At 34.4% G+C, this 22,107-nt stretch overlaps 1 protein-coding gene across 10 annotated transcripts in view; it reads left to right on the top strand.

The window, feature by feature from the left end:
• The window catches only part of SLC4A10 (solute carrier family 4 member 10), a 448,737-nt gene that overhangs the window by 166,619 nt on the left and 260,011 nt on the right, over positions 1-22,107 (top strand). For all 10 annotated transcript variants that reach the window (XM_063609461.1, XM_063609460.1, XM_063609457.1 and 7 more), the window contains one exon: positions 21,934-22,080. In XM_063609461.1, coding sequence (XP_063465531.1) covers positions 21,934-22,080 — 147 coding nt within the window. The remainder of the gene's footprint in view (positions 1-21,933; positions 22,081-22,107) is intronic.

Here is a 22,107-nt window from a genome sequence, read left to right as displayed (position 1 = left end):
GCATAGAGTCAAGTAAGATGAAAAAGACAGGAAAATATGTTCCAAACTAGGTAACAGAAAAATCTCCAGAAATTGACTCTAATGAAACAAAGCTACACAATTTACCTGGAAAAGAATTTAAAATAACTGTCATAAAGATGCTCACTGAGGATAAGAGAACGTTGCATGAACAAAGTGAGAATTTCAGCAAAGAGATAGAAAATGTTTTAAAAGTACCAAACAGAAATCATGGAGTTGAAGAATAAAATAACGAAATTGAAAAATTCACTAGAGGGATTCAAAAACATACTAGATCAAGCTAAAGAAAGAATCAGTGAACTTAAGGACAGGCCATTGGAACTTGCTGAGTCAGAGGAGCAAAAAGGACAAAATAATGAAAAAGAATAAAAAAATCTTAAAGGACTTATGAGACACCATCAAGCGGATCAATATATGCATTATGAGAATCCAGAAGGAGAAGAGAGAAGGAAAGAACCAGAAGGCTTATTAAAAGAAATAATAGCTAAAAACTCCCAATTATGGGAAAGGAAATGTGCAATCCAAGGACCCCCAAAAAGGAAAACTTAAAGATATCAACACTAAGACACCTTATAATCAAATTGTCAAAAGTCAATCACAAAGAGAAAAAGCAACAAGGAAGAAGTTACTTGTCAGGCACAAGGGAAATTTCATGAATATAAGTAGATTTTTCTTCAGAAACTTTGCAGATGAGAAGGAAATGAGATGATAGATTCACAATGCTGGGGAAAAAAAGACAACCAGGAAAATTTGACCAAATGAAACTGTCCTTCAATCATGAAAGAGAGATAAAGTCTTTTCCAGAAAAACAAAAACTAAGGAAGTTCATCACCACCAGATCTCCCTACAAAAAATGCTAAGGGAACCTCCTTAACTTGAAATGAAAGGACACTATACAACAACAAGATAGCATAAGAAAGTATAAAAAGTATTGGTAAAGGTAAATATATAGACAAATGCAGGACTGTAATACTGCAATAGTGGTAGGTAGACCACTTTTAATTCAAGTAAAAAAGTTAAAAGACAAAGTAGCAAAATACTTTCAATAACTAAAATACTTTTAATAAGTAAAACTATGTTAATAGATACACAATATAAAGAAATGTTAACTGTGACAACAATAAAAAATGTGTATGGGAAGGAGAATAAAAAGACGCATGTTTTTGTATGTCATTGAACTTAAGTTGTTATCAGAAAAAAATAGACTGTCATTACTATAATGTATTATATAAGCCCCATGGTATCTAATGAGAAAATACCTATAGAAAGGTATCAAAGATTCCCAACAACAAAAAAAATCAACAAAACATAAAAAATGAGAGCAAGAGAGGAAAAAATGCAAAAAATAATTACAAGGCTAACAGAAAACAGTACATGAAAATAATAAATCCTTCTCTATCAATAATTACTTTAAAATTAAATAAATTAAACTTCCCAATCAAAGACATAGGGTGGTTGAATGGATTAAATGTATAACACAATTACATGCTGTTAACAAGAGAATCCCTTTAGAATTTAGGCTCAATGTGAAAGAATGGAAAAAAAAATTCCACGAAAATGTTAAAGAAAAACGAGTAAGAGTGACTATACTTGTATCAGTTAAAATAGACTATAAGTCAAAACTATCTCAAAAGACTGAGAAAGACATCTTATAATGCTAAAAGGATCAATTCACCAGGAATATATAACAATTGTAAGTGGTTATGCATCCAACAATTAAGCACCTAAACATATAAAGCAAACATTGACAAAACTGAAGAGAGAAATAGGCAGCAATACAGTAATAGTAGGATATTTCAATACCTCATTTTGAGTGATGGGTAAAACATATTACCCATTACCCATGGGCAAAACAGACCAAAAGGAAATAAAGGACTTCAACAACCTTATAGAAAAAAATGGACCCAATAGACATGAGCATTTCACTCAATAGCAGCATAATACACATTCTTCTCAAGTGCAGCCAGAATATTCTCCAGAATAGATCACATATTAAGCCAAAATGTATGTTTTAAAAATTTAAAGTGATCAAAATTATACCAACTATTATTTCTGACTACAATGGAATGTGAAACTAGAAATCAATAGCCATGGGAAAACTGAAAAATTTATAAATATGTGGACATTAAACAAAACACTCCTGAACAACTAATGGGTCAAAAAGAATTCAAAAGAGACATTAGATAATATCTTGAGAGACATGAAGATGGAAACAATATACCAAAACGTATGGTATACAGCCAAAGCAGTATTAAAAGATAAATTTATAATGATAAAAGTCTATATGAAAAAAGAGGAAAGATCTCAAATTTGCAACCTAATTATACATTTGAAGGGACTAGAAAAAAAAGAACACGCTAGACCCAAAGTTAGCTGATAGGAAGAACTAACAAAGATCACAGCAGAAATAAACCAAAGAGATAGTAGAAAACAATAGGAAAAAAATCAATGAAATTGGGTTTTTTTTAAAAGATAAAATTGACAAACCTTTGGCTAGACTTAAGAAAAAAGAGAAGATTCAAATAAATATAAATCATATATTAAAGAGGAGATATTACAACTGATATCACATAAGTTAAAAAGTTCCTAAGTTATCTATGATATACAATTATATGCTAAGAAACTCTACGACCTTAAAAATGGATAAATTCCTAGAAACATAAAATCTACGAAACATGAATCAAGAAGATAAAGAAAATCTGGACAGACCAATAACAAGCAAGAAAATTAAATCAGTAATAAAAGACCTCCAAACAAAGAAAATCCCAGGAACAGATGGCTTCACTGGTGAATTTTACCAAACATCTAAAGAAGATTTATGTCAAACTTTTTTTATCTTGAAGAAGAGGAAACACCTCCAAAATCGTATGATGCCAGCATTACCCTGACACCAAAGCCAGACAAGGACACTGCAAGATAAGAAAATTACATAATAGTATCTCTGATGAACATAGATGCAAAAATTCTTAACAACAAAAAAAACCTAGCAAGCTGAATTCAACAGTACATTAAAAGGTCATGTGATATTTATTATAGGAAGCAATGGATACATTCCTGGGCTGGGGTTCATTATATACAAATCAATAAATATGATATGCCACATTCACAGAGTAAAGAACAAAAAGTATATTATTATTTAACATCCTTTCATGATAAAAACTCTCAACAAATTAGCTGTAGAAGGGATGTAGCTCAACACAATAAAGGCCATATATGACAATCCCACAGTTTACATCATACTCAATGATGAAAAGTTGAAAGCTTTTTCTCTAAGGTCAGGAACAAGGCAAGGATGTCTACTCTTGCTACTTCCATTCAACATAGTACTGGAAGTCCTAGGAAGAGCAATTGGGCAAGAAAATTTTTCATGTGCAGATGAGAAAAAATGTATATTCTGTGGTCGTTGAATGGAATGTTCAGTAGATATCTATTTGGTCCATTTGGTCAAGAGTGCAGTTTAAGTTCAGGGTTTCTTTGTTAGTTTTCTGCTTTAATGATCTGCCTAGTGCTGTCATTGGGATGTTGAAGTCCTCCACTGTTATTGTATATCTGTCTGTCTCTTTTCTGAGGTCTAATGGCATTTGCTTTATAAATCTGGGTGGTCAGGTATTGGGTATAAATATATTTGGGATAGTTAAATCTTCTTGTAGAATTGAACTCTTTGTCATTATATAATGCTATTCTTTGTCTTTCTTTTTTTTAACTATTATTGGTATAAATGCTGTTTTTTATGATGTAAGAATAGCAATCTATGCTCTTTTTTGTTTTCCATTGTGATATACCTTTCTCCACTCCTTTACTTTGAGCCTGTGGGTGTCCTTTCACATTAGATGGATCTCTTGTAGTCAGCAGATGCTGAGTCTTGTTTCTTAAATGCAATTTGATAATCTATGTCTTCATTTAGGTCATTTCTGTTCAAAGTTAATATTGACATGTGAAGCTTTGTTCCAATCATAGTATTGTTAGCTAGTTGCTTTGCAGTCTCAGTAGTGTAATTGCTTTTTAGGATCTTTCAGTTTTGTACTTATATGAGCTTCTATGACAAGAGAGTATTGTCCTATATTACTTTATGACATAAAAGAGTATACTCTTTTCTGTTCAAAGTTTATACTTTATGACATATAAGAGTAAACTCATTTCTGTTCAAAGTTAGTATTGACATGTGAAGTTTTGTCCCAATCATAGTATTGTTAGCTAGTTGCTTTGCAGTCTCAGTGGTGTAATTGCTTTATAGGATCTTTTAATTTTGTACTTACATGAGTTTTTATGACAGGAGAGTATTGTCCTATATTCTTTCATGACATAAAAGAGTATTGTCCTTTTTCCCCATGTTTACAACACCTTTGAGCATTTCTTATAGAACCAGTCTCATGGTGATGAATTTTGTTAATATTTGCTTGTTTGAGAAATACTTTATTTCTCCTTTGCCTATGAAGCTTAGTTAGGCAGGATATACAATTTGGGGCTATAATTTTTTGTCCTCAAGAAGGCTAAAAATAGGCCCCCTATCTCTTTTGGCTTGTATGGTTTCTGTTGAGAAATCCACTGCTAGTCTGATGGAATTTCCTTTATAGGTGACTTGACTGTTCTCTCTAACTCTCTTTAAGATTTTTTCTTTAGCATTGACCTTGGTTAGTCTGATGACTATATGCCTTGATGATGTTCATCTTATATAGTATCTTGCAAGTGTTCTCTGAATTTCTTTTATCTGGATGTCTACCTCCCAACAAGATCGGGGAAATTTTTCTGAATGATTCCTTTAAATATGTTTCCAAATTGCTTACTTTTCCTTCTTTCTCAGGAATACCTATAAGCTATAGGTTTGGTCAATTTACATAATCCCATCTTTCTCAAATACTTTGTTTATTTTTTAAGTGCTTTTCTATTTATTTTTGTCTGACTGGATTAATTTGAAAGACCAATGTTTAAGCTCTGAAATTCTTTCTTCTACTTGGTCTAGTCTTTTGTTAATGTTTTCAATTGTATTTGGAAATTATTTTGTGAATTTTTTTATTTTCAGAAGTTCTATTTTTTTAAATATAGCTATCTTGTCTTTCATTTTCTGAGTTGTTCTTCTGGTTTCTTTGTATTGTTTTTCAACATTCTCTTGATATCATTGCACTTCTTTAGAATCCGTATCTTGAATTCTTCATCGGTCATTTTTTATTTTGTTTAGGATCCATTGCTAGAAAGCTGGCCTGATCCTTTGGAGGGTTAAAACTCTTTGTACCACTGGAGTTCTTGCACTGATTCCTTCTCATGCGAAGGAGTTGTTGCTTCTAAGTTTTGAATTTGCTACTGTTTGAACGGGACTTTATCATGTTTATTCTGTTTTCCCTTGAGGGTATGACTGTGGTGTATGCTGTGTGTGATTGTTTGGCTTCTTTTCTGGGGCTTTCTCAGTGCCAAGACTCTGCATGGGCTCCTTGGTTATGGATAGCCTTTGTGTGGTGGCTTTCTCAAATGCTGCTTGTTGTAGACATGTATTGGGCATATGAGCCAGCACACTATTTTATGTGTGACTAGGAGAGCAGAGGCCTCAGGAAACTTATCTTGTACACTAGTACTATACCCTTCTGACAGTAGGTTTTTTATTTGGTGGTGCAATTCCATCTTCAATCAAGTAGGTGGTGCTTAAGAGTAAGAATCCACTCAGGCAGTCTAATGATGAATGAAGACAACCGTCCTAATTGAGGTTAGTGTGGGGAGCTTGTATTGGAGTGAACTGGTCTTGGTGGTAGGGGCAGGGGGCCTGCATTAGCCCCTCATCCTGGCAGGCAGGAATGTGATCCGTTTTCCTATCACACCTCTCTGTCACAGGGCTCATGATCTTCAGCATACAGACATTGTTCTTTGGCTCCCCAGCTGAAGTGTGACTGAGGTGTGCAGAAATGCCCCTCTGGTGGCTACCACCAAAATGGGCTCAGGGCAGAGCCTCTTCCCGTGGCCCAGAGCAAACAGCTCTTCAATTTATCTGCCCTTCATTGCTGGGACACTGCCATTCTGTGTAGGGATGGGGAGACAGGTTCCACCCTTCACGCATGCCTAGGTGGCATTGGCTCACTTTCAATGAGGTGTAGCTGCCACGAAGAGTGCTGGAAAGGCTGTCGCCAAGTGCAATCAGGTCAGCCCTCAGCAGGAAAAGCCTCTGCTGCATCCACAACAGTGCCTGCACTGAGGGCTAGATTTCCATGGAAACTGCAGCTCCCCAGAGACCCGCCAGTCTCCTGTGGTTGCCAAAGTCAGAAGGGGTTCTGAAGTATGTTTGCAGGGGATCTTGTAGTGTGGCAACACAAGGACTAAGGTTCCCTGGACAGGGCACTGGCCCACGATGAGTGCACAACCAGTGTGGCACGTGCCATCTCAGTTAGGGCCTGAGGGGAGTGTGGGCACACCAGCACGAGCTGGCCACCTGAGGCTCCCACCCCAGAGAGTTCCCAAATTGCCACCAACTGCATTGCCTAGGATTGCAAGGGCAGAGGGGTTCTCTGACAATTTGTCAGTCAGCAGTTTGTCACAGAAGTGAGGGGAGCAGAGAAGCACCCCAACCTACCCTTTACATGGGACTCTGAGTTACTCAGGGGTCAGTGTCTGCCAGACTTTTGCTGCTTTCCTTGTCTGCACCCCAGTTTCTTCCTATAGGCTCTCAATCAATGTTGTCTTCACAGAGACAGAGGTGGGCTTTGAAGGATAAATAGGAGTTCAGAAGGCAAAGAAGGAAGGATCTGTTATATTCTGGGAATGGCAAATGTGATGTGGATAAAGTATTGGGATTGTGTCTGGGGCCATAAAATGTGACTGGATATAAAGTTTAAATCTTTACATAAGGTAGGTCAAATTGTGGAGAATGAATTAATCCTTGAAGTCACTCTACCTGGTAAGCACATTATTATCTCCATTTCACAGATAAAGAAACTAAGGCACAGAAGATTAAATGACTTAAATAGGTCACCTGACTAGTAATTGGTATGGCAGGGATTCAAACCCACAAGGAAGACTTGTACATATTTATTGACTTTTTCATGATGATTTTTAAAAAGTTGAAAATATTCTATTATAAAGCAATAAGGAATTTGATATTTAGTACCCATATCACAATAGTTTTACAAATGTTTTAGCAAAAGTTTGAAAGTTTTATAGTTAGAAAATTCCCATTGAATTAAGATTTATTCCCATAATTAGGAAAGCCACTCTCCCATTGGAGACTACTTTTATTATAGCCTCATGTTCTCTTACTTTAAATTATCTTCTCTGCTGTACCACAAAATAAAAAGTCTTATAATTTCCTTATTTCAAATGTTTTTCTTTGAAAAAGAAAGAACCATTTATTTATGATATTATTGGTTGATTAATTATTGTGCAGCTTAGTAGTGTTGATATAGGATCAATGTCAACTGGTGGAGCAATTCTAAGGGTGTTTGCTCCATTAGTAATAACCAGTGGAGTTAATTAATTACACAGGGTTCATTTGAAATTGTAGGTTTTGCCTGTCAAACACTGGATATCTCAGGATGAGAAATGTGGAGGTGGACTAATACTGAACATTTTATTTCAGAAAATATAGCCAATAGTAAATTTCAGTCTTTTATTGAGCTATCTTTGATACCTGTGCATATCTTATAATAAACTGTTCTGTTTTTCAATGGGTATCCCAGGAATAAGATCTAAATAAGATACAATTATTTTAAAGTCTTCAATAATAGAATTTACTTTTGTGTGGGCAAAAGACACGAACAGAGACTTCTCAAAAGAAGACATACATGTGGCTGACATAGGAAAAAAAAGCTCAACATCACTAATCATTAGAGAAATACAAGTCAAAACCTCAACAAGATATCATCTCACATCAGTCAGAATGGCTATTATTAAAACGTCAAGAAACAACAGATGCTGGTGAGGTTGTGGAGAAAAAGGATTGCTTTACACTATTGGTGGAAGTGTAAATTAGTTCAACCATTGTGGAAGACAGTGTGGCAATTCCTTAAAGACCTAGAGGCAGAAATACCGTTAGACCCAACAATGCCATTAATGTGTATATACCCAAAGGAATATAAATAATTCTATTATAAAGATACATGCACGTATGTGTTCATTGTAGTGCTGTTCACAATAGCAAAGACATGGAATCAACTTAAATGCCCATCAGTGATAGACTGGATAAAGGAAATGTTGCACATATATACCCTGGAATGCTATGCAGCCATAAAAAGGAACAAGATCATGTCCTTTGCAGGGACCTGGATGGACCTGGAAGCCATTACCCTCAGCAAACTAAAGCAGTAACAGAAAACTAAATACCACATATTCTCACTTATAAGTGGGAGTTGAATGATGAGAACACATGGACACATGAAAGGAACAACACACACTGAGGCCTGTTGGAGGGTAGGAGGTGGGAGGAGGGAGCACATCAGGAAGAACAGCTGATGGATGCTGGGCTTAATACCTAGGTGATGGGTTGATCTGTGCAGTAAACCACCGTGGTACACATTTACCTATGCAACAAAACTGCACATCCTGCCCTTGTACATCTGAACTTCAAAATAAAAGTTGGAGATTAAAAAACGAATTTACTTTTGTTCCAAAATTAACTCTCAGATGTTCCATGTTTCGTCATTTTATTTTTTCACATAATTTGTGTATGTGACTCACATCAATTCATTTTGATATATAATTTATTTCTGATATTTTGTTTATTTGAAGTGAGAGATAACTGGGTAATTATCTATACTCTGCTTTTACCATGCATTTTATTTCCAGGTAAATTTGAAAAATCTGAAGTATTTTTCTAAATTTGATCATGGTTTATTTGACAGTTTACAAGTACTTGCAGGCATGTGTTTGCATGCGGATAATAACAAATAACTAAGAAACCTTAGAAAAGTATAGTTTCATAATTTGGGGGTCCTGGTTATACATTTTACATCTCTAGGTTAGGAACTCATATTGTTAATCTCCCTTCATAGTTCCTTATAACTAAACTCTGTTTAGTACGATTTTCTACTTATCAAAGGCATAATAACTCACTATTTGGTATATTTGCTCCTTAATGTGACATATGACATATTTTCTGTGGATACGGAGAACTGTATATTTGTGTATATGTATATATAATGTTTTCAACCAATCACTATTTCAGAGAAAAAATAGATGAAAATAAACTTGTTTTCATTACATTGAATATAATCCTATACATATTAAGAGGAAATTTTACAGCAGGAAATTGTTCCTTTAATCATTATTTTTCTTGAAAATTATTTAATACTTTTAAGACAAACCACAGATAACCAAAGTCTCTTAATATTTACCACATAGATTTATATTAACACTATATTTTTGTTTTGAGTTTTCTAGAAATATGTTCTTATTTAGTTAAAGAGTTTAATAGTATGGGAGTGGTACTATGAAGGTGACATAGTGAAGGAGATCAACTTAGTCTACTTTTTGACCAAATTCTTAAATCTCTGTTTCAGCTGTCTTCCCCCTAGAACTATAGCTTAAAAGCTCCTCAGCTGCATACAGCACATAGCCTTCACAGGTTATCTCCTTTCTATAGAGTCCTCTCACAATATAAACAGGTGTAGCTACCAGTCAATTAGGACATGTCTCAAGAAATTATTAGCACTCATCAATATTAATTAAGTGCTAATAGGGTACTGAGCCAAACTCTGAGGGTGCTGAGCCAAATTTCCATTTCACATTCTTCATTCTCCAAGGAGGTTTAGATACTGGTGCTATAAATAGGGTGCTTGAGTTCTAGAACCCATTGGGAAAAATAAATTACTGTGGCCACTTTGCACATAAATGTTTAAATTTAAAATATCATTGATATAAATACTGATAATAATGAATAAATATTAAGTAATAATTGAAAGGGATGATGTTCTTGGTTTGGGGGATAATACCCATAATCTTAGCAGTACCGGAATCATTGCAACCCTAATAGGATTAATTCCATTCTGGAATATCAGTATTCTGAGATTACTATTTTGAATGTTCTCTTTTATACTTTCTTCAAGTAAACTTTTTTGCTTCCTCATTCTTTTTTAGAAATTATATTATTTTAAAAATTGACAGATAAAATTGTATGTATTTATTGTGTACAACATGATGCTTTGAAATATATATATACGTGCACTGTAGAATAATTAAATACAGCTAATTAACATATGCCTTACCTCACATAGTTATTATTTTTGTAGTGAAAATACTTATCCACTCTCACTATTTTTCAGGAATACAATATGTTATTAACTATTGTCACTATGCTGTACAATAGATCTCTTGAACTTATTTCTGCTGTCAAACTAGAATTTTATATCCTTTGACTAGCCCCTTCCTCAGCCCCCCAAGTGCCCCAGCCCCTAGTAGCCATCATTCTACTCTCTAGTTCTATGTGTTTGCCTCCCCATTCTATCTTCCCTCTTCCTCACTACCTAGTCAATCCTAGTGCCCACAGTGTGTCACAACTGCTGAAAGCACGGTGAAAAAATATCTGTTCTCTTTTCTTCCCTTCTCTTTCTCTTCTTAACGCATTTCAGGTGGGAAGATAATAAAAGAAACCAAAATGATTGAAATCATTATTAGCAGAAAGTAAAATTTTAATTTCCTGCTGGTACAATAAGCTTTTGTCTGGTCTCTGGGGCAGGAAGATTATGAATATTCTTTTGTGCCACTTTCAAACTGCTTCTAAATATCTTAGGTACATTTGTAATATGAAAATATGGCAGCCTTATTAGCAAAATAATTTCTAATTTTGAGCTAAATTATATAAGATTATGCGTGTTTTTCTTTTGCGTAACTCAGTTTGTTTCCTGTAATGATAATTGCCATGATTGAATTAGAGGACAATATAGCATAAAAAAATTTTATGACATCACAGTGATTAATCCAAAACTATCAGCATCAATAAAGTTAATAACAATATTGTTCATGAAAATAAAGGTCATGTTTATGAAATTGAAACATTGTTTATATGTGAGTGGCCTATTTTTCTCATGCTACTGCACTAATTTTCTTTTAGGGTTTATAAATATGAATCCTAAATATTAAAGTAGTGCTATTTATTACCAACTCTAGTGGCCTTCTGTCCTCAGCCTTTTTGAATTCACGAAATTCCTGTAAACTGTGGACTGTTTTCCCCAACTTACAAATGAAGAAATTGAGGTTCAAAAAAGTAACTCGCGGCCGGGCGCGGTGGCTCACGCTTGTAATCCCAGCACTTTGGGAGGCCGAGGCGGGCGGATCACGAGGTCAGGAGATCGAGACCATGGTGAAACCCCGTCTCTACTAAAAATACAAAAAATTAGCCGGGCGTGGTGGCGGGCGCCTGTAGTCCCAGCTACTCAGAGAGGCTGAGGCAGGAGAATGGCGTGAACCCGGGAAGTTGAGCTTGCAGTGAGCCGAGATTGCGCCACTGCACTCCAGCCTGGGCGACAGAGCGAGACTCCGTCTCAAAAAAAAAAAAAAAAAAAAAAAAAAAAGTAACTCGCCAATAAATAGGTTATAGAGATCTACTCTACAGCATAGTGCCTATAGCTAACAATACTGTATCATATACTTGAACTCTTCCAAGAGGGTGGATCTTACGTTGTATTCTTATCATGCACATGCAAATAATAATAATGATAGTAAAGGCATTAGGAAGCTTTGGGATGTGATAGACATATTTCCACGTGTAAGTGCTGTAAGAGTTCACAAGGGCATAACCCAAGTGCCCCAGATATGTCCTATGGCCCTTCTGTATTGAATATACCTAAGGTAGACTCACTGAAGAAGATGGATATATGAAAAAGTCTAATATACTAGCCTTATTAAGGTAAATTGATCAGTTCACATTGGGTTTAGAACATTGTCAGCAAGTAGAAAAGTCTAATATACTAGCCTTATTAAGGTAAATTGATCAGTTTACATTGGGTATAGAACATTGTCAGCAACTAGAAAAAGAAAATTAGTTTGTTCCGTCTTTCTGTTCACACCAGGCATGAGGCAGCGACATTCTAATAATCCTCCTGCTCTTCCCCCTTACCCTCCTGCCTCCTCAATAGCCTTAATTTGTAGCATTTTCCAGTATCTGTGGTTAAATTCTTTCTCTATGGCCAATTTTATACCACTGAGGTGTTTTCACTGAACATAAAGTTAGGAAGAGATGCTTGTAACTGGCGCTGGTGAGCTGGGGTAAGCCAGCTCTAGCATACCACTGCTGCCAGGTTATCTACGGTCACATAGTTTTCATCAAAAGTGTCCTGCAAAAAAAAAAATCATTGAAAAATGGGAAACATAGTTTCTATATGTCAATATAAGTCAATTTCTATTGCAACGAACATCGAAGGAGGTAAAAATATTTTTTTACTTCCTGATAAAAACAGATGAAGTATGTTAATATATGTCCCCGGGCCCTCTGTTTCTGTGCCTCCCCTCACAAGGCATGCTATTTTTCTGTACCTGCCAATACATATCTTATCTTCCTTACAGGCTTCTCTCCTATGTTTTTGACTATTTCAGCCTACTCCAGCTTATAATGCTGTGGAAAAGGCTTTAGATTCATTTATTTATTCAAGAAACACTTATTGAGCTTTTAATATGCCAGGTACTGAGAATATAAATATGATTAGACAGACCATGCTACAGCCTATTATAGGCACTATACACCTGATTGTATAATTTTATTAAATTGAAATTCTGAAAAATTTTATAAGAAAGCATAAGGTGTTAAGAATGTATACTGGCAGTTATAAGTGATAAAAATAGATTTGGTAGATCTGATTTTGAATTTTGATTCAGTCTCTTGATTGTAAGGCTTTGGGGGAATTGCTCTTTTTGTTTTTTAACTTACTGAGGGATGACTGACATGTAAAAAGCTGTACATATTTAATGTATACAACTCACTGAGTTTGGAATATACACCCATGAAATCATTACTAGCATCAAAGCCACAGATATATTTATCACCTCCCAAAGCTTCCTAATGCCTTAATTATTATTATTATTAGTAGTAGTGGTAGTAGTAGTAGTAGTAGTGGTAGTAGTATGTGTGTGTGTGGTAAGAACACAACATAAGATTCACCCTCTTGGAAGAGTTTAAGTATACAATGCAGTATTGTTAGCTATAGGCACTATGCTGTATAGTAGATCTCTAGAACCTATTTATCGGCAAGTTACTTTTTTGAACCTCAATTTCATTATTTGTAAGTTGGGGAAAATAGTCCACAGTTTGCAGGGATTTTGTGAAGATTAAATGAGAAAATATAAATAAAACACTTAGCATAGTAGATGGTACATTGTAGATATTCTATAAAGGCTAGTTTCTTTTTTTTAACTCTAAACTCTTATAGCTATCTTAAGTGCCAAATGAATCGGCATTTATTTATATTCTGCCTTGGATTTTGTTTGCCTTCTCTAGTATCCTCAGCTTGTACCTTTATGCAGGTTCTTATACATAATTTGTTGTTCCTATCAATATTGATCACAATGTAGTATCAATACTTTTTGATTCTTGATTCTTAATTTGCCTGCCCATTGAGATATTGGTCATAAGTTAACACTTTCCCATTATTTTCCATTTTGAATCACTTTCCTGGTACTTTCAAGTTTGTATTTTATATCCTGTCCATCTGTCTTTTATAATTTTAATTTTTTTCTTCCAAATAAATTTTAGCATTCAGCTATTGCTGTGTCACAATCCATTTCCAAACTCAGTGGCTTCAAACAGCAACCATTTTATTTAGGTCATAATTCTGTAGGTTGTGAATTTGGATTGGACTCAGCTAGTTAGTTCTTCTAATGTGAATCAGCTGGCGCCCGCTTGTACAATCAGCTGATGATTTCACAACTGAGGCCGGCTGGTTTGTGAAGTCCTCAGCTGGATGACTGCCAGCTGGGGCTTCTCTCTTCATGGTCTCTGATCTGATCCAGCCGACTAGGCTGGGCATGTTTACATGGTGGCATGACTTCCAGAAGCAACAGCAGGTAAGAACCTATGCATAAGAACCCTTCAAACTTCTGAGTCACATTTGCTAATGCCCATTGATCCAGGTTCAAGGGTTGGAGGAATATATTCCAACTCTTGATGGACGAAGCTGCTAAAATATTGTGGCCATTTTAAAAGAATCTACCACATTATCTATGTATTTTTCATTTGTAAACATCTATACAGAAATGCCAAGTGTTTTTATCTTTGATTTCAGATATTTTAATTGTTTCACAGTTGAATTTCATAAACTTTCCTCATGGAAATCTGTTTTTCTCCTCAGCAACTCCTCGGTTTTTCCAGGCAAGCCTTTCTGTTCTTAATTACTGTAATTTTCAGAATGAGCTACTTTCTACATGTGCACATGTCTTTTAAATTAATATAATACAAAACTAAATCTGGAAAATTTTAGTTTTACATTTTTTGTTCATTTCCTAACCTATTTCCCTGAAGCAAAGTGACAGGGCTGCTCAGAATTTATAATTTAATTAAGATGAGATTGGGGAGGTAAGGAAGTACCACTTTCTCTTTTGCATTCATTTTTTAAGGATCTCAGGACATATGTTGATCTATTTTCTCTCTCTTCCTTGCAAATTAAAACAACAAAATGTTTTAAAATAAATGTTTTAAAATAATAGTGAAATTGCAAGCTTTGCTGATTATAAAAATATATGCTCTATCTCATCTCGCCTTTTCTTCCCTGCTCTAATATGAACTTCACATTATCCCCTCAATTGCTCTTCTGTTTTTGCTCACATTATCTCCTTTTTCTAAAATTTTCACTCCTCTGCTGATGTAAAACCTGCTTATTGTTTAAGAGCAACTCAAGTCCTACATCCTCCATGAAATTTTCACTGATTGCCCAGGTTATCCTTGATTTTACTCTATGGTGAACTCCTACAGCATTTGATGGCTGGTACCACACAGTAACATTTGCCTCATTACATGTTGGTATTGTTTAATGCTTTTAATGTGTATTTTTAATTTGTGTTATTTGCTGCTGTTTTCGTTGCTGGGCTTGAATCATTAGCCAGTTTTTTTTTTTTTTACTGATTTGCACTCCTGGCTAAGTGCTGTAAGTGTCCAGGATTAAGCTGTTTTATAATATACCAAAATTGGGAGTTCTCATGTCATTTTTTTAAGAAAACACATATTATTAGGTTTCATTCACTTATTCAAGATATATTAAATGCTTATTATGTTTCAAGATTAAAAATAAACGCTATCTCAAGACACAAAGTTAATTTAGTTGCTATGTTTTGCTCAAGACAGTGTTACAAACTTGTAAGAAACAGTATTTTTGAAAATGTACCACAGTACCTTCTAAACTAGCAAATCTCAGTTAGTGGCCCTTTTGATGAGCAACTTTAGGACTTTCAAGATTTCTACTTTCTATCTAGAAGAGTCATAGTCATGAAGCCTTTTGTTTTATAATGATTACGAATACCTTCCCAGGGTCAGGTGACTATGACCGGCACTAGCTTAATGCTGTCTTTTTCTTTTAGCAAAACAACACAAGGAACAATGGTGCAGTAGCCTAATAATACCTCTTTGCTATAAACGTACACTCACTCCCATCCTCTCTGTCTCTTTGTTTCTCTGTTACTCTCCCTTAGCAGAAATTTTCCGTTGGACTTCGAGTGCTTTGATGTATTGTGATCAATGATGACTTGTGTTTTCTGACTCTGTTAGAGTCTCCATGGAATTAAAGATTATATGCTTATTCAGCTTAATGTACTTGACCTTTTCCTATGATTGACACATCTAAATTTCTGTAGCAACTGAGTCATTATGCAACAGCTGTGTTATATTCATTTCATGTAAAAAACAAAAACAAAAGACATAGAGTTCTCTTCAAGAGTAGATACCTTGACCCCTTCCCTCCCAGCTAAATAAAGAATAGTTTATTAATAACATTATTAATCAGTTTCCAAATGCATCTCCTTTCCTCACCGCATTTTATAAACATTCAGTATACTGTGACCATAGTCACATCAAGAATCATTTCAATACTGATCCTTATTATATAATTAAAATATTCAATAATTCTGAGTCTGTTGAACATAATAATAGCCACACAACTTAAGTGTCAAACATCTAGGATTTGTTAGCAAGATTTGTGCTCAGAAAATAATATATACAAACTTTTGATTTTCTTAGTGATGAAACTGTATTTTGTCTGAATTGACATATGTATCTTTAAGTTAAAGAGAGAAAATACCTTGACATTTTTCTGTGACTTTTCCTTGTCAATAGCTGTGTTCTACCTGCGTTTATTTTTCTCAGAATTCATTATGAATTCTGTATAGGCCTTCAGAAGGCCTATACAGGCTTTCTAACAGAGATTCTATAGGAAAAAGTTTTGGTTAACTGTTTGAAGTGTTAGTTGAAGAAGGCATTCTAGATAAGGTTTTACAAGACAAAAGAAAAGAATCAATTCATTTTTAGTTCTGAGCCTGAATTGTGGAAACTGTACTAACTGCAGATAAATTCTGAATAAATTCTAGTGTTCTCTGCTTATCTCAAAAAATCTTTTCTTTTAATGATACTGTTCCATGCTCACTAATGTTTTTGAAATATATTCATATCTAAATGGTTTTGTATTTTTATTAAATTTGGATTTTTTGCATTATATAAAGTTAATTTTGTTGACCATTTTATTAATTTAAGAAATGTCCACTTGAAAGGACTCCCTCCTTTAATTAAATTTTTGGCCTTTATTTATAAAATAAAAATTATTCTTTATATGTTCTTGAAAAGTAAATCAGATTAGGATTAATAATTGTCAAGTCATTTTAGAACAATGACATCTATCATTAAATTTCTGGAATTTTTTGCCTTCTCAACTGATAGCTATCCGGGGTAAAATTCAATTATGGATATTGGAAAAATTGATGGTAATATTAATCTGGAAATGTTATTTCTATACTATTCTTTACAGGGCCTGAAGGGATTCTCTAGTTCTTTAGGCCAGTGTTATAATGTTAGGATTTAGAAAAGTTGGTAATATAGAGAGAAACAGGAAGAAAATGAAATGAGACAGGAAAATATCATTCCTTCTACTTATTCCTTCCTCTGAGTCACTGGCATTGTGAAGGGAAAAGGGAACTAACGTGTATTAATGTCTACCACGTAACAGGCATTGTCTTTCATATTTTATATTTATCGTATTAGCTCACGTAATCTTTGTAGAAAATCTCCTAAATCTATTAGTAAGTCTTTAATATCTATGTTTATTTGTTTTGTCCTGAAAACAAATGCGGTTTTTGGATCAAGACAGACAATTATTATTACTTATAGCAATAACCACCTTGGAAAGAAGGCACACAGTTATGTGCAAAGGAGGGGAGCCCTGAAATTATGAATCTGGGAATTTATATAGGAATTACTATATAAACTCTTTATATAGTAAATGGTCTTCTCCTGTTTTCTCCTTTTCTGAAAGAGGAAGAGAAAGCTTATCTCCCTTATATACAATAAGCAAATCTTTAGGGGAGAGAATGAGAAGGTCCTAGTTTAAACCCTTTGAAATGTAAACCAGTAGCTCTGGGATTTTGTTCTGTTTTGAAATGTAAACACAGAGCTGTAGAAAATAAGTGTCTGCATATCTCTGAAGGTCTCTGTCTATTCAGTCCACCTTTAATCCAGATTTCAGTTTGTCTTGCTTTATAAGTCTCTAACCATGCAGAAGTATGAAAACATTTTCTCTATAGTTCCACAATCAGGAATTTTACCAGTTTTAGTACTGTTGCTATAAAATTGTGGCTATTAGCTTGTTTCCCTTCCTTTCATAAAGTGTTTAGTAGCATAATGCATTATTAAGTCTACTATCTATTATACTTGAAAATCATCCTCTCTATGTAAAAGATCTACTTATTCAATGAATATTTATTGAGCACCAAAAACTGTCAAGCATTGTTCTAGATATTTGGGATACATCAGTGGACAAATCAAAGATTCCTGCCTTGCTTATATTTACAAACTTTGGGGGTAGAATGCATAAAATTGAGATTATGGAGGGGTTGTAATTATTGCCAAGGAAAAGCCTAGAATGAAAGATCACTGGAAGATTAAAGTTTAAGGAATTGAAAGGCCAGAATATCACAAGAATCATCTATATGTGTTTTGAAATCTTATGAATTAAGGCAGTATCGAAGAGAATGATAGTATGCAAAGAGCTCAAATCGTTGAGTGGGAATTACCTGGACCTTAGTGGATAACGGCAACCATGAGGCAAAGTATGTAGTGAGTAATGTCGACCATGAGATTTAAATCTGAAGGATGTCAGGAAGGATATGGAGAAATGGTCTGAAAATGTCAGAATGGAGCAAAGAAATACCACTTTGCTTATTCCACTCACCCAACCAGAGGTCACAGGAACAAGAATGACACCTTTCCATCTTGCATAAGAACTGTGGGAGAGAAGCAGCCATCACTGAGCAATTGCAGGGGAGGAATTGTCCTCCAGAGAAAGACAGGTTTATGTTTCAGCTAGGAAAGTAAAGGGAACACTTAGAAAATTGATTTTTGGCTCACCAGAAGGGTTTCAGCAGTTGGGAGAGAACAAAGGTGATTTTTACCAGCTTGTAACTTCACATGTATTAAATGTGTTGCAAAACTAATGAAACTTACTGTCTTTTCTCTTGCTTTATCTGACAATATAGACAAGGATGTCACCTGTAATCATTGTTACCATATTTCCTGAGGCCATTTTCTTATTCTCATATAACTTTTCTACTTGTTTCTTCTTTATTTGTATTTTTCTCTGTTTTTAATATTGCTCTTTTTATCATTTCTGTCTCTTCATATCCTAGTTACCTCTTGATCTTTTTTTGCCCAACTTCTCTCTTAATAATTTTTTTTTGCTCTTTAGTATTTCTCTTATCGTTCTATTTCAAAATTACACTGTCTGCTGTTTTCTCCAACTCCCCACACCTCACTTTAGCTGTAGTTGGTACTATGCAATATGCCATCACACAGGTAGTACTAATTTTGACAGGTAGCATCTCTACTTCAAACAAAGAAAGCTTTAACCAAAAAGGAATTACAGGAGAGAAGACAGTATTCTCCCCAACTGATGCTAACATTGCCACCTACACTTTTGACACTTTCTTCAACAGTTAAGAGGTAGCAACTTACTACTTACCCAAATTCCCTGTGCTCTGTTGATCTGTCTTAAACTCTAAAGGGAGAGAAAGTAGGTTTGTTCATTAGCTGTGGGACTTAAAATGTGACTTAACTTTTTTGAGCCTTTTGTTTCATGAATGATAAAAAAACACTTTCTGAAAGATATAGCTACTAATATTTTCGTTTTATAGATAAAGTGAAAGATAAGACACTTTTTTTTAAAGGTTGCATAAATATAAGTGACAGACTGGATATGAATGTAAGCATTTGTCTCAATCACAGAGATCATGTTTTAATGAATATTCTATTGTTTCTCACATAATATAACTTAATAGTGTGGTCAATAAAATAATAAATAGGACCAGACACATGGATATATTAATTTACTTCCCTTTATTTCCTTTTTCCAAAATTGAGCCTTATTGGTAAAGGGCTTTTTGTGCATTTTAATTGTCTATAATCAGGTACTTGAACCAATTATAATTTTTCACTTGCCTGCATGAATCCATACAGGACAAAAACCTGAATATGGAAACTATCTTTCAGCTTTCAGTTTGCCAGAGGATTGATCTATAATTATTTTTAGGATTATAAACGATTTACATCCATTATTAAAATATACATAATATTGGATTTTTTTCCAGCAATAGAGGAATAACTAATTCTATAGTTTCAGGCCAATCTCACCTCCAGTCCTTCAAGAATTTGGAGATAATTTAACCCTGTGTATAAAAAATAAATATTTTCTTTTTTGCATTTTATTGAAAAAATCACATAATTTAAGTACAAATATATCCACTAAAGTAGGCAAATTTATTTTAGTAGGATTCAGTTATCCGTTTCAAAGAAACACTATCAGCCTAAGTGTTAGACATTGAATATTTTAGAAATCTTACAATTTTAATTACATGTCTTCTGAAACTTATTATTGTAAGGCTTTGTTTTAGGCCTTCCTTGCTGTATTAGTTGACTGGGGCTGCCAGAAAAAAATACCACAGACTGGGCAGCTTAAACTAAGAAATGTGTTTTCTCACCGTTCTGGAGGCTGGGACACCTAAGATCAAGATGGCTAGCCAGGTCGGTCTCATTCTGAAGACTTTTCTCTTGGCTTATAGGTGGTTACCATCTCCTTGCATCATTGTGTTACCTCTTTGTGTGCTTGGAGAGAGAACAAGAGAGGTAGCTCTTTGGTGTTTCTTCTTTTAAGAACACTAATTGGATGGATCCAGCCCCACTCCTACGGCCTCATTTAACCTTAATTACCTCTATAAAGGCCCTCTCTCTAAATACAGTCACATATGGGGTTGGGACTTTAAAATATAAACCTCAGGGGGACATAAGCCTTCATCCATAGTATTGCCATTATAATATTTTGTATACTTTGGCACTTGAGAAAGTAAGAATTTTTTTTAACCTAGTATTTTAATGTTTTCTTTAGAGGTTTTGTCCCTGATACAACACTCTCCTATACATAATCTACTTGGTGACACGAATATCCCTTTGTTTGCTTGTACTTTTGCTTCCTCATAAATTTTTCTATAGCTACCAATATTAACTTTCTTGGATAGGCTTTATTTTTTAGATCAATTTTAAGTTTATAAAAATACAGCACAGAAGGTTCGGACAGTTCCCATATATTTCCTCTCCCTGCTGCACACAATTTCTTCTCTTATTAACATTTTACATTAGTGCAGTAATTTGTTACAATTGATAAACCAACATTAATAGGTTATTATCAACCAAAGTCCATAGCTTACATTAGGGTTCACTCTGTTTTATACAGTTCTATTGGTTTGGACAAATGTTTGATGACATGTATCTTGTATCTAGCATTACAGTATCAAGGATAGTTTAACTTCCCTAAAAATGCCCTGTGCTCCACCTGTTCATCCCTATACCTTCTCCCTGAAGCCCTGACAACTGCTGATATTTTTACTGTCTCTATAGTTTTAGCTTTACCAGAATATCATATAGTTGGAATAACACAGTATGTAGCTTTTAAAACTGTCTTCTTTCACCTAGCAATATGCATTAATAGTTCTCTCATGTCTTTTTTGTGGTTGACAGCTCATTTCTTTTTCCAGTAGTCCCACTTTATCTGTAGGGGATACATTCTAAGACCCCAAAAAGATGCCTGAAACCTCAGATAGTACTGAACCCTATATATACTGTGTTTTTCATTTACATACATACCTATGATAAAATTTAATTTATAAATTAGGCACAGTAAGAGATTAACAATAGCTAATAATAAAATTGAACAATTATAACAATATGCCAGAGTCACAACTCTTGTGTCTTGGGACTTTTATTAAGTATAATAAGTGGCCAATATCAAGTGTAACATATAGAAATAGGAAAACAGAAAAACCTCTGTAGGATTTGGCATTAACATAGATCTTAGCAAAACCTGTTTTATTAGAGATAGTGATTTTTTAAAAACACTTAACTGTGAAGGGAAGGGAATTGATGAGATAACACAATTGTCTGAAGGTAGAGAGAAGATAAAACTTTTTTTTTTCTAATGAGAAGAGTATAATTAAGCATGGGTAATAGATACATAGAGATTATAAAGACAGTGATGATTGCAAAATATTTAACCAAATAATTAGTATTATACATATTTGTGATAGAGCTATGGTACACTTAATTAGGTAAAATGCCAAAAGACGGTGCCAAGCTCCAAGCTTTATGTATCATAAACATCAAAAATGACTTGCTGAATTAAATTTAATTGAGTCTCCATTAACATGTAAATCATCATATCTGTGCCCTGGAATAATTTAGAGTTTAATTTGTGGGTTTGCTTCCTAATGAAGGTCATCGAACACTATTTATTGGAGTACATGTGCCCTTGGGAGGAAGAAAAAGCCATCGACGTCACAGGCATCGTGGTCATAAACACAGAAAGAGAGACAGAGAAAGAGATTCAGGATTAGAGGATGGAAGGGAGTCACCTTCTTTTGGTAAGAATCCTTCTTGTTTTTATTAAG

This window comes from Symphalangus syndactylus, chromosome 9 (assembly GCF_028878055.3).
Source record: "Symphalangus syndactylus isolate Jambi chromosome 9, NHGRI_mSymSyn1-v2.1_pri, whole genome shotgun sequence".
Lineage (NCBI taxonomy): Eukaryota > Metazoa > Chordata > Mammalia > Primates > Hylobatidae > Symphalangus > Symphalangus syndactylus.
This window is presented reverse-complemented; position numbering and strand designations above follow the sequence as displayed.